Source organism: Crinia signifera, chromosome 5 (assembly GCF_055691185.1).
Source record: "Crinia signifera chromosome 5, ASM5569118v1, whole genome shotgun sequence".
Lineage (NCBI taxonomy): Eukaryota > Metazoa > Chordata > Amphibia > Anura > Myobatrachidae > Crinia > Crinia signifera.
Genome location: NC_139221.1, coordinates 279,445,216 through 279,459,115, shown reverse-complemented (window position 1 = coordinate 279,459,115; position 13,900 = coordinate 279,445,216). Strand labels below are relative to the sequence as shown.

The 13,900-nt window shown below is 44.6% G+C and overlaps 2 protein-coding genes across 2 annotated transcripts in view; one reads left to right on the top strand and one right to left on the bottom strand.

The window, feature by feature from the left end:
- Positions 1 to 11,427, bottom strand: part of TTC21A (tetratricopeptide repeat domain 21A) — a 70,532-nt gene extending 59,105 nt beyond the window's left edge. Inside the window, exons 1-4 of the mRNA XM_083189083.1 lie at positions 10,538 to 11,427; positions 8,173 to 8,302; positions 4,498 to 4,608; positions 2,896 to 3,062 (exon numbers count right to left, since the gene is read on the bottom strand). Of these exons, the coding sequence (XP_083045209.1) occupies positions 2,896 to 3,062; positions 4,498 to 4,608; positions 8,173 to 8,302; positions 10,538 to 10,564 (435 nt within the window). The 5' untranslated portion in view covers positions 10,565 to 11,427. The remainder of the gene's footprint in view (positions 1 to 2,895; positions 3,063 to 4,497; positions 4,609 to 8,172; positions 8,303 to 10,537) is intronic.
- Positions 11,119 to 13,900, top strand: part of GORASP1 (golgi reassembly stacking protein 1) — a 40,083-nt gene continuing 37,301 nt past the window's right edge. The window contains exon 1 of the mRNA XM_083189085.1: positions 11,119 to 11,344. Within this exon, the coding sequence (XP_083045211.1) occupies positions 11,282 to 11,344 (63 nt within the window). The 5' untranslated portion in view covers positions 11,119 to 11,281. The remainder of the gene's footprint in view (positions 11,345 to 13,900) is intronic.

Genomic DNA, 13,900 nt, shown 5'->3' with positions numbered 1-13,900 from the left:
CATTTTATCACTTTTTTGAAGTGTGGTGCATCTGGTCCACTGAATGTCGGGGATGGCAAACTGGTCCTCAAGGACCCATACATGTTTTCCAGAACACCTGTGGATCTGTAGAATGTGTTGGTCAGGAATGAATGCACCACGTTTTCAAATATAAAAATAATTAATGACTATGCCTGTGTGCACCATCTAGGTGGTCTGGAAAACATGAACTGTTAGGGTACCAATAGGATCTGGTTGGCCACCCTTGCTGTATGCCATAATGGGTACTTATGTATTATCTGGGCTCCCATGTTAAATGCACCCCATTTTTTCATATCCCTACTATCCAATTACGCATGGAGTTGATTTTATATAGTGTGGCGAGCGCAGCGAGCCACCGTGCCCGAAGCGTGGCGAGCGCAGCGAGCCCCGCGAGGGTACACGGTGTCATAAGAAAAACGGGAGCCCAGATATTACATAAGTACCCCATAATGTGTAGTGGCACCCTTACAATGTGACATAATGTGAACTAGGACACTAATATGGGGCATTATACTAACTATGGCACAACTATGATTTATTAAATTAACTATGGATGGGGGATAAAGTTAACAACTGCAGTGGAGAGGTATCGTTCTAGAAAACAGGTTCTCAAAGTCGGTCCGCAGCACCCCACACAGTGCATATTTTGCAAGTCTCCTCACAGAATCAAGTGAAATAATTAGCTCCACCTGTGGATATTTTAAAATGTGTCAGTGAGTAATGAGTGCACCTGTACACCTGTCGGGTGACCTGGAAAGCATGAACTGTTTGGGGTCCCGAGGATTTCAGAACGACTGCTCTAAAAGTATTAGGACAAATTGTTGCTATGGGGCACACAATGGCCCTTATTCTGATCGGTGCGGCCGGATCCGAATATGCGGCCAGGACCGTGCGTGCGAAACCCCGCCTTCCATACGGATCGCCAACTCTGTCCGTACGCGGTAAGAAGCTGTCCATACGGACCGCACGTGTATTTTTCATGGAATACGCCTCCTCCATCTCAGGGAACCTCCCCCATCATTCGATGGTCACAGTTCATCGACTGCAGGACCGAATGGTCCACCAGCTCCCGCAACCTCAGACCACACGGACATTTTTCCGTGCAAAAGCAGGGATCTGGGCGGGCAGCTGACATCCGGCGATGTCATATGTCCGCCCCTACACGTGCGTCACGGCCGCATTACCATGCGTACGCCCAGCGTTTGCATGGGAACGCCCATGAAACGCGGGGCGTATGCATATGGTAATGAGCCCAAATAGCCCTTCACGCCCCTCTCCACCCCCTGTTCGGAGTGTTGACATTTCATGCGGGATTTGGCCGTACGCCCCGCTCGCACATGCGCAGAGACGCCTTTGCACATGCGCAGACACAAAACATCGGCGGCCCGAACGCACGCGGATATTACCGCACCAACCAGAATAAGGGCCAATGTTCTTGCTACACCCATGGTTGCTGAATTTGTTCTTTAAGCAATGCTAAATTATTTGATAGGTCTATTAATGGAGCAACATTCTTACAAAATCACCAAAGTGCCCAGTTAGCCGGGTCACCCAGGCTGTAAGTGCAGACTGACTCCAGAGCCTGGAAAGTTCAAGTGATCACACTCCCTTCTGACACCGTCTGCTCTTCCATTGATTGCTGCCATACCTCCGGCATTTGTAACTGCATGCATGCTGCCTCCCACTCCATCACCTCCTCTAAAACCCTCTCCCTCACCAAGTCACACTTTGAGCCAGTCTTGTGTTTTGAAAGTTCATTTACCTTTGTATTAAAGTCTACCAGGATTCCTCCTGAATCTCCATTTATCAATTTTCCCTTGACCTGCCCTTCAACACAGTTCATCCTTTAACTATTCACAACTCCCCTAAGTATATGAGCTCTTATGGGCAGTGCTCTCGAAATCTTTTGTCCGTCCTGGACAAAAGATTTCAGGCAAGCGCACATCTTTACCAAAGATTTTTCTTAAGATCCCCTGTGCGTTCCTATGGATCTTTTGTTACATTTTCTGATCTTTCGTGCAGCATGTAAGATCAGAAGATTCAGCTAAAGATCCACGGGAGCGCGCATCGGACAAATATCAACCGCTTTTCTACAGATTATTGGTAAACATCGTCCGATTTATCGGAAATCGGCCAATCTGCAAAAAAATCATTCTAGTGTGTGGGCACCTTTAGCCCTATTCATGCAACCTGTGGAGCTTGTCTACTGTATCCAAGCCTGTTCCGTGAAATTACACAACATCCTCTCCTTTAAAGTTTAAAGCTGAAAAAAATTGTGAAAAACTCCTATTAACCATATTCTGTGGCCAAACACCTGCCTGAGCCTTCTGTACAGCACAGGTCCAGCTTTCCCCTGTAGGTTGATAAATACTGTATTAATTGATCAAATTTACAAAATTAGTAGAGGGAGATTGAGGTTTTGTATTCTTTCATGTTAAACACATGTAAATAATTTGTAAAGCTAAAGAAATACAGTATAAACAATCAGGATTTACTATTTACTTTGACTGGGCCCCAGGGGATCAAGTAGAACACCAAACATCAGAACCATGCCATAGAACACTGTGCTTCTACCCCCTTAATGGTATTCTCTAATGTGATTGGTCAGGAGGCTAGGCAGCAGTGGAGAATGTCTGGTTTAACTATGGCTGTCACATGACTGGAAGTATGTCAATTAAATGACACCAGCAGACAAATATGTGATGGCCTCTTCAGCAGCAGTATGTCCTACTCATCCGGAAGCATAAGTAATGTGATTTAACCAGGGCTACTCATCACCTTTAAGAAATAGTCTTAAAATGCAAAGCCATGGACCTGGACTGCATTAGTGGATCAATTGTGAACTGAATAGTGAGCAGCTGCTTCAATACATACCTCACTTGATTTATTGGACATTTTCAACATCCTGTCAATGTACTCCTGAGCCTTGTCACTTCTCCCAAGCAACCACAGGAGCAATCCTGCATAGTATAAGGCTTTGGCCCCTGCTGATCGCCGACTTTCCTTTAGTTTGCTTTCTAACTCAGATATTGCATCACGATCTGTAAGAAATATAGAATACAATCATTCATTACAAAATAACAATTACACATTTAGCCACCAAGGTGTCTGATTTAGCGATTTTAGCTGTATTTTACATCATGAACATAAGCATAAAAAAAAAAACAGCTGCAAAATTGCAGTCTGACGTATTTATGTTGAGTTGTGTGTAATTCCAGATGTTGGAAGGACACTTTCTACAATGTCAGACAGAGAATCGGGTAGGCAAGTGTCAAATACAGCAGCGGTTCTCAAACTGTGGGTCCTGACCCCAAAGTGGGTCCCGACCTTCTCAGCGTGGGGTCGCGACTCCATGTTGCTGACCATCAGGCTGATGACTTTTCTTATCTCAGTCAGTGATTGAAGGAGTCTAAAAGCTGTTGAATTGTCTGTTATTTTAGATTCCTCCCATAATTTTGTGCCTTCCTATGTGCCGTCTGTTGACTAGACATGTGATGTGATGACCTTCTGCAGTCACTTGCTGGGGTCCTGTCATTATTTTTCTTGTTTGATGGGGTCCCAGAGCAAAATAGTTTGAGGTCCGCTGAAATACAGTATACAGAGCCATTGCTCCAGGCAGGGTAGGTCCTGACATGGCATATAGGAATAGATGCATTGTCAGTGAAAGATTTCTAGCATTACCAATGATGAGGCCTTGTTGAAAACATGGGCCTTATGATGGGCCGGTTCATTCGCAAAGCTATGAAATTCAGAGCTTTGCGAGTCATTGAAATGCTGCCCGCCACCCCCTTCAGGTTAGATGGGGACGTCCTTTATATATAATTTTTTAGGGGATATGACATACAAATCTGCATTATTTACATAGATACAGAAATATGTAAATGGCAATGCCTGAATATGAAATAACATAAACCATACCACGTGTGATTAATAATAACAGATTCTACTAATGGTGTCATTCAATTTCCTCCACCAACCCTGGATATTAAGAACTGGTTCTTTACATTTTGCAATTCACTAAAGGACATATTTCTTAAATACACCTGGAGAGACAACAACTGTTTTGCGGAGTAACCTGCAAGTATTAAGAATCCCCAGCAGTGATCCGTTTCCCCGTTTTGGAAAGCTTTCCGGATATTAAACCCTTCAGATGCCATTAGCCCATGGTAGCCTAGGGGCGACTATTCCTATTTCTTTTTTAAGAGGGATTCACCGGCCTTACATACGCAGTACACTTGCTGGGTCTGAATATGGGAGGAAAGTGATTGCTATCAGTCTGCATCCACCTCTATGCAGGGACAGGACTTTCTCTCACGGCTAAATGCAAGCGGTAATCTACATTCCTGCATTGTGACTATGGGTGATATTATCACATCACAGCCACAATAAACGTGCAGGATATGAAAAGTGATAAACATGTCTGAAGATATTAATAACTCTTCAGAGAGAGACCAGATAGGATAGGAGAGATCTTACCAATAATTTCACTTTTCTTCTGTGCATATATAAGTAACATCATTGTGCATAACGAGACTTCTGGGACATCTTTGATGGACTCCAGCTCTCTAATGGCTTCCTGTACACGATCTGTTAGCGTGATGCAAAGGAAAATGATTATGTTAATTTTGAGCATATCTAGAAAACGAATGAATTTAACACAATAATCACATCACAACATTACAGTCACCATAGCTGAAATAAGTGATAGAGGGACCATATATTATAGTGTATGGACTGGGGTGGGCATGGTTTTTATCCTTGACTAAAATAAAGGTACTTATTATTGATCATCATCAATTTACTTTTGCACTGTCCTCTGTATAAAGGATCTTTGAAAATGATATTGACAGAAATTGTTGATGTATGATTCCTGCAATCTAATGACTTTCTGCATAGGTGATGCTTCCTGCAGACAAAAGGAGGTTATTCTGGTTAACTCGCAAGGCTGCAAATTTGGCAAGCTTGTGAGTCTGCCAGACGCTGCCCGCCATCCACATGGCCACCTGCACCCCCCCGCCCCCTGCACACCGCAATCCCACGCAGGCATGCAAATGGATGCAAACATCCATTTACAGCCTTGCGTGCGGGGACAAAATCATTCGATGGTCAGCAACCATCGAATGATTTTGCAGGTGCTCACAGATCTGAGACACCTTTGTGGTATCTCAGATCTGCAGGCGCCCTGTGCGGGAAGCCGGTGGGCAGCTGAAATCTGCTGGTGTTAGCTGCCCACTCCCCGCACCCGCGTCATCGGGTAACTACCATGGGTGCTCGTCAAGCGTTTTCATGGGAACGCCTGGCGAATAATCTATTTGCCATGGCCGCTGGCACACAGTGGCTGCACATGCGCATAAATAACTATATGCATGTGCAGTCCCCAAAAAACACTCCCCATGTAGGGGAGCATGTACACTAGAATCATCCCCAAAGGCTGATGTTCATTTTAAGAGTATATAAATTCTACTAAAAAAGACTGCTCACATTTTAGGTTGCGGAAAGCCTGCCAAGCTACTAAGGAAGGCATCTGCCCCTTGGCCACTTATTTGTGTGTGATCTGATCACTGAATATAATCATGTATCAGAATACATACATTTTTCTCATAAGAATTCAGAAATCACTACAAATTAGTTCCTAGTTTACAGTTTTTGAATGCACACGAGCAGGCGATCCACTGCACATGTGCAGATCTGGTCGTGTGTAGCTGCAGAAGTCAGGTGAGTGACAGTCTGCAGCATTTTGGGGGCTGGCAGAGGGAGTGTTGGCTCCTGTTTTCTGGGTTTGCCAAAGCCAGTGGCTTCATCGGATGCATTTTCACTGGCCCTGGCCAAGTGGTTACTCAGATGTCCAGTGGCCCAGTGATGTTAATCCGTCTTGGGATGCAGCATCATAGAAGCCTTCAGTGGTTACCTTTTCACAGAAGACACATTGGCTTTTGCATATTTTTACACAACTATTACACACAAAGTTAGATGTTATAGTGCCCATCTTTGAATCAGGCCTTATATATGAATGTAGATTGCGCTGTGGCCTGGTCTGCTACCTCCATTCACATAAACATGTGTCAAACACCTCCAGTTGTCCTCTTTAGAAGCTTTGAAAAATCTCACTAAATGCGACATACATTAGGTCGACCACTAAAGGTCGATAGGGTTTAAGACGACACAGGAAATAAGTTGACATGGCTAAGGTTGACCGGGTCGGAAGGTCGACATTAGTTTTTACATTTTTTTTATCCTGAATTTCGACGTAAGTGCCCCGCATCGCATTGGTTTGGGGATTAGAGAGTCTGAGCAGTGGCTCACTTAATGGTGCAGTGCCAGTACTAGGAGGTGACAGGAGTGTCTGGGTGCCTCTCACCTCTGCCTCTAAGTCACAGAGAGACAGTGCTTTCAGCCTTTCACTCTGCCTGTATGCACTGTGGTTCAGTGTGAGTCGGACCGAGTCGCATGCTGCATACCTAGCCTCCCGGCTGTGCCTCCCAGCTGTGTAACACTAAGCGTGGGCTCCATCCCGAACAGTCACCCTGCGGAGTACTGTTACCAGACAGATAGCTGCCCCAGGCCTCTGCTTTACCCTTCCAGACAGATGCACAGAATTTGAGACTGTCCCACGCTGACAGACCAGCTTTGACTCGGAGTACAAGAGCCTGAGGGTGCCACTGACAGCTGTTCATCTCAGAGAAGATAGGCACATCAACATGATCTATTCCTTTCCTATTCCTGGCCCTGGAATGAGACACTGGACAGGGGACAGGAGCTGAAGTGACAGGGGGGCAGGAGGCTGGAGTGACAAGGGGCACGAGGCTGGAGGGACAGGGAGGAAGGAGGTTGGAGGGGACACAGGGCAGGGGGTGACACAGGACATGAGTCTAGTTGAACCTCTGATGATGACATTGGTAATATTAATACATAAAAAGGCATCTTCTAGACCATGGGATCTCCTACATGAATCGTAAACCAACTGAAGACTGTTTGCCTAAGGAGGATCAATTTCTCCAGAGCTTACAAACTGGAGAAACCACACAGAGGAGGTTATTGTTTGGTACCCCATGCCTTTGCATGGGGGAAGGCATCTACACCAGGTGAAGGTTTAAACTAGCATTTGCGCATTAAATCAGCAGCAACAGAGGCAAGACTGGAAACAATATTGTCCACCTCTGATCTGATAGTGTAGCTGTATACACGCCCACATATTTATTTATTAACAGTTTCTTATATAGCGCATACATATTCCGCAGCGCTTTACAGAGGATATTTGAAAATTCACATCAATCCGTGCCCCAGTGGAGTTTACAATCTATAGTCCCTACCACATGAACACACACACACACACACACAGACATTCTAGAGTTAATTTGTTGGAAGCCAATTATTCATATTTTTGGATTGTGGGAGGTAACCAAAGTACCCAGAGGAAACCCACGCAAGTACGGGGAGAATATACAAACTCTGCACAGTTAGAGCCATGGTGGGAATCGAACCCATGACCTCAGCGCTGTGAGGCAGTAATGCTAACCATTACACCATCCGTACTTCCCGTACTGCACACAGTACTGACCACACCCACACAGCAATGGTCAGACCTTTGATCACTATCAGATCCAGGTCTGTGTCACCCTTAGACCCACACTGACCAAAACTGTGTAATAAGGTGTTATAGTTAATGAATACAAGGAAAAACAGAAAAGGGGCACAAAATCAGTGCTCATATACAATATTTTTGTATAGATTATATGCCAAAGTCAATGAATGTCCCATTTGCCAACATCCACTCCACCCTCACTTTTCAATTTCCATACGTTGTTATTTTGAAACTAGTATACATTGTTTTTATTACTGTGACTTTTTATTTTTGGTACTGGGAAGTAAAATATATTTTTGTCATGAATAGATACACATATAGGCACACATTAATGTTTAGTAATCAGTCAATAAATTATAACAAAATAACACTGGCTGCAATAAACAGGCAGCTATATAGAATAGTGCTAGTAAATAGCACAAATATAGATGTGGTTACTAAGTGAGTTTCAACTTTGCCATATGACCATTATTAGTTCCACTTGGAAATACAGTACAATTCTAGATTTTTCTTTTTAATCAACATATAAAAAAATTAATTTAAAGAAATGGTTCTAGCTAAAACGTTACCTTCCATAAGGATACCATAAGCCTTGAAAAATATAAGCACTGGATCATTGTAATACTTCTGCAGTCCTTTTCTTGCTATATTTAGCATGTGACAATAGTAATTTGCTTTACTGTAGAACAAAATAGAAGCCTAGAAAAGAAAAATATTTTAGTTGCAGTAGTTTAAACCCCACTCATGTCATGCACAATAAGATGAATAATGACAGCATGTAATATTATAATTACAGTCTTTAAAGCAATTTTCAGTGACACTGGTGCATCTAATAACCTGACGCATGGTACTGTTTTGTTGGATCTTGCTATCATGTTGTGCCTGTTATGGCTATGTTAGTAGGGTTGTCCCAGGCAGCAGTCTGATTGCCCACAATGACCCGCGATTATGTTCATTATGCCCATGATTATGGCTCTTCAGCTATTCTGGATATCCATGAAGACATCAAGAAAATGTAGTTCCGCAGCAGCTGGTAAATAAGATACCTACAGTGCCTGTGCTAATAAAGGTCGTTACCTTAACATTCTTGTAGTATTCCAGAAAGGTAGACAACATCGATGTGCTTTTTTTTATGTACTTTTTATTAATACCAGGGCCGTCACTAGGTGTGTACCAACGGTGCCTTGCCCACTGCACTGTGGGCACACCAGCTGGGCACACCAGCTGGCAACACCACCCGCAAGGACGCTCCTCACCTGGTGGTGGGGAACTGTTGCACTGCCCTCTGCAACAGTTCCCCACCACCAATCACCCGTCTGCTCCCTGTCCACAGCCCTCCGCCGCTGAGCACCCATCTGCTCTCCTATTCCACAGCCCTCCGCCGCTGAGCACCCATCTGCTCTCCTATTCCACAGCCCTCCGCCGCTGAGCACCCATCTGCTCTCCTATTCCACAGCCCTCCGCCGCTGAGCACCCATCTGCTCTCCTATTCCACAGCCCTCCGCCGCTGAGCACCCATCTGCTCTCCTATACCACACCTCTCCACGGCTGAGCGCCCATCTGCTCTCCTATTCCACAGCCCTCCGCCGCTGAGCACCCATCTGCTCTCCTATTCCACAGCCCTCCGCCGCTGAGCACCCATCTGCTCTCCTATTCCACAGCCCTCCGCCGCTGAGCACCCATCTGCTCTCCTATTCCACAGCCCTCCGCCGCTGAGCACCCATCTGCTCTCCTATACCACACCTCTCCACGGCTGAGCGCCCATCTGCTCTCCTATTCCACTACCCACCGCTGCTGCTACCAGCCAACAAACATTTCAAATGCCATCCGCCAGCCTATAGAAGCTTGCTGACTGGCAGCCACAGTTAGAAATTGTCTGCCAGACTGAGAGCTCTGATTGGCTCAGGACCCATCGCCATTTGAAATGTTTGTTGTCGGGAAGCAGCAGTGGAGGACTGGGACTCAGGGAGCGGACAAGCACTTGTCAATGGGGACAGGGAGCAGGAGCAGAGCCTGCGGGAGCCAGGGAGCAGCAGCAGAGCCTGTGGAAGCCAGGTCACCTCTATATATTTTTATTATATATATAATTTACATTGGACATTGTGTAAGGGGTACTATTGACAGCATTGTGTAAGGGGAAATACTGGGGGAATTGTGTGGCATAATGTTATCTGGTCCACTCGCAGGCCCACGTTCGTTCGCACGGGGCCAATGTTTGTTGTTTGCGCATTTCTGCACATGTGCATGCGGCCACGGTGGACAAACTGTTCGCTTGGTGCACGCACTCATTATTGCGAGCGGAGGGTGGGGCGTGGAGAGGTGGGGTGGTCCGTGTTCCAAATGTCGGGTTTGAGCCGGCATTTGGGTGTAAAAGGGGTATAAGTAATACAATACAGTGTGTTAATTACTGACAAGATTCAATTCTTGTGCATATACAATTTTGACACATATGAAAAATAGTGACTTGTGGAAAAATGTGGTACAATGTGTCGAGAAATGATACATAGAATAGGCGTAATGCACAAGGTAGGACATAAAATAAGTAACAGCTCCTGTGCTTGTCAAAATGTTGGATAGTTTTCTATCCTGATAAATATTTGGTACTTGCTGTGTTTATTAATACATATGTATGGTAAACAAATACGGGGTATATGTACAGGTATTTACAGTGAGAACATATATAAAGAAATATAATATTATATAAGTAGGCAAAATAAATGGTATTGTAAAATGAGGCAGTCGGGTGCCTCAATGCTTCTAAAATGTACCAATCCTTAGGGAATGCAAATATGGAGTATGTGTACAAGTATTTACCATGAGAACATATGTAAATACATTTAATATTATTTAAGTAGGAGAAATAAATGGTATTGTGAGATGAGGCAAAGGGATTGGAATATAATATAGTGTCAGTGAATGAAGCGCTGAGCTCACCATGATTTCAGGATCTGTGTCCGCCATTGTGAAGTGATGTCCCCACTGGCCCACGTCTGGTAGATATGATGTAGATAACAGTAGATCCTCTGTCACTCCCTGATACTTATATCTGCCTACTGTGGATTTAGTTATTTCTGGACATGTGTAAGGAACTGCAAACACCTAGATCTGTGTTACTTGTAAATGTCTATATTTTGTCCATCCCATTACAGCACTGTGTGACCTACCTACATATATCTGTGCATCCCTGTGCAATGTGTCTCTCTGGTCTCTACCACTGAGAGCTCTGCCTTCCCTCTACCTCAGACTGTCTCTCCCTCTGATCTCACTTTATGTCTCTATGACTGAGAGCTCATGACTCCATAAGCGGTCTCTTCCACTGAGATATGGTTACTGCCCAGACCGTCTCTGCCACTACGCTGATCCCAGACTGCTGGGATGTCACCATTCCCCAACCTGTCTCTGTCCCCAGGGATGTTGCCGCTGTCTCCCAGTGTCGGTGGGTTGTGTGCTTTCCTCCTGAGTCCTGCGTCCCTGGTTACCGTTCCGCTTCCTCCGTTGCCACGGGACGTCACTACCCGCCAGGCAGAGCAGCCGATCTCAGATGGCCTATGCAGGCGGCTGCTGCCATCGGTGATGGATTGCTAGCCCTGGCCTGAGATCGCTGCTGTTGCTTCTGCGTCTGACCGGCTCCTTTGCTGCTGCTGCTGCTGCGCACATCCCGGCTGCCACACACCAGACATGGGGCTGTCCCTGAGCTCCGAATCCTCGGATGGCGGCAACGAGGGATACCATGTGCATGGGGTGAGATGTTATTATGGAATTAGTATTTTGGGGGCTGAGTTGCAACTGGAACCCATGGTGAGGCTGCTCCCTGTGATACTGTGTGTGTGCTCTCTGTCTGCTGTGGGACTGTCAGTCCTCACATGCCCCTCCTGGCACAGAAAGGCATGGGCTTGTACCTGCCAAACAACTGCAGAGCCCAATGCTGAGTCCCTCAGTTTTCATGTCATATAGGAGTGTGGTGCTGAAATGTGGCCACTTCTATTGGCATACAAGAGTAGGGGTGCGGTATGTTTTAGGTTGAAATGTTGACATTCTTAGCATGTTGACATTCATCATGTCTACACGGATGACACGTAAGCTTCCTGGTGGCTCAGCGATCACATACCTGGTCCTGGTGCAGGGCAGTCTCCAGCGTTGTCTTCCAGGGTCCAGCAGTGATATGAGCCATCCAATGCAGACTCCTGACAAGCGGTTTTCCAGTGTGTACAGACCACCAAACCCTAATCCCTACGCCGAGTGCCTACTAACACTCCAGGCGGCACCTAAACCTGTCAGCATGTCGGCATTTCACACGGCAAAACTTCAGATGTCAACATTTCAAGAATGTCTATATGTTGAACCATGTTGACATTCTACATTGTAACTCTTTACAATGTGACCGGATAATTAGAGTAGCATAGGGTGGCATGCATTGGCATAGAGTCATGGGTCCTGAAGTACAGTTGGCTGCAGAATGAGCATAACTTTAAGTAAAGTAGGCACACATATAACATATAGTTCCCCATAAAATGAGCTCTCTATGGGCCAGATTCTCTAAGCTTTAAAAGTGATAAAATAGAGAGTGATAAACAGCCAGCCAATCAGCTCCTGCCTGACATTTTTCAAACACAGTCTGTGACATGTCAGGCAGGAGCTGATTGGCTGGCTGTTTATCACTCTCCATTTTATCACTTTTGAAGCTTAGAGAATCTGGCCCTATGTCTTTCACAGGAAAGGGCACTAATTAGATCAGGCATGTCCAAACTATGGCCCTCCAGCTGTTGTGGAACTACAAGTCCCATCATGCCTTGCCACAGTTTTGTTATTAGGGAATGCTAAAACTATGGCAAGGCATGCTGGGATGTGTAGTTTCACAACAGCTGGAGGGCCACAGTTTGGACATGCCTGAATTAGGTAAATGAACCCACTTGTTCTTGTCCAAGTTCAACCCAAGAACATATAAAAGCAGTACGATGATACCGTGATCAGGACACTGGTGCATATAATAAATCAGTGGCTCAGTCAGATTGCAGATACACAAGTGGCTATGAGGGGAAATATATTAAATGAATACAAAACAATTATAAAATAATACTTTCCTTTCTGTTCCATTTGGGCGGCCTGGAACATCAATTGAACAGTTGATAAAAAAAAAAAAGTAGTATTCTGATTTTTTTTTACTTTTAATTCCACTTGTGTACATGCGTGAATGTGTGTGCCAGTGCCCTGATCACAGTATGTTCTTCCTGTGTACAGATCATTGTCACCCATATGAAGAGATTGATGCATTTAATTACAAAGAAAATGATTATTCCATCAGCACTAATTATAAATGAGGTTTAGACATTATCGTGTCTTTATTTATGTACACATATCCAGCTTTAACCCATTAAAGTATACAGAGTCTAGCTACTCACAAATTTAAAATAGTTAATGAGGAAATAAATAGCTTACTTCAAAGTAAGAACATAGCAATGGCACTGCAGGGTTATAAGCTAGTTAATACATAACTATTTATGTTGTATGGATAGCCATGACAATGTTGCCAGCGTTCAGTAATTTACCTGGATGTTTATGGCTAAATTTACTGAGCTGGGAGTTCTACTGGAGATGAGATGTTGCCCATAGCAACCAATAAGATTATATTTATTATCTTCTAGAAGGTTCTAAATAAAAATTTCACAGGGCCAAATAAGCTGAATAGTGCTCGCACCTCCTTTTGGAGGTGCGAGCACTATTCAGCGAATTTGGCCAACTTGTAAAGTGTGCCTGTTGTCGTGATAATTCTCAACTCGCGAATCATCCGCACCCTACGGGGTTAATAGGATTGACCCCTCTGAGACATTCTATAACTTAAAACTTGTCTTGTAGAAGAAAGTTGCCTGTCGCAACCAATCAGATTGCAGTTCTACTTTACCGAAATGTACCAGATAAATCACAGTAACAATGTTGTTGGTTGCTTATCGCAACACCTCCATTTTTGTAAAACTGCACTTTAATACATTTACCCTTGTACTGTATGTTAAAGTAGGCTCAAGACACCTAGGCAATGAAATACTTTTGACTAGTGTTCCATTCAATTGAAGTATATAAGTCAGGCCTGCCAACCTGGGGCTCACCAACTGGTGTAAAACTACAAGTGCCAGCATGCTTTGCCACAGTTTTGCTATTATGGAATGCTAAAACTGCGGCAAGGCATGCTGGGATGCCTAGTGTCGCCACAGCTGGAGAGCCACAGGTTGACCAGGCCTGAAATAACTATACCAAATACAAATTCATGAATATTTTATATGTGATGTTGAGGTAAGCGGTACT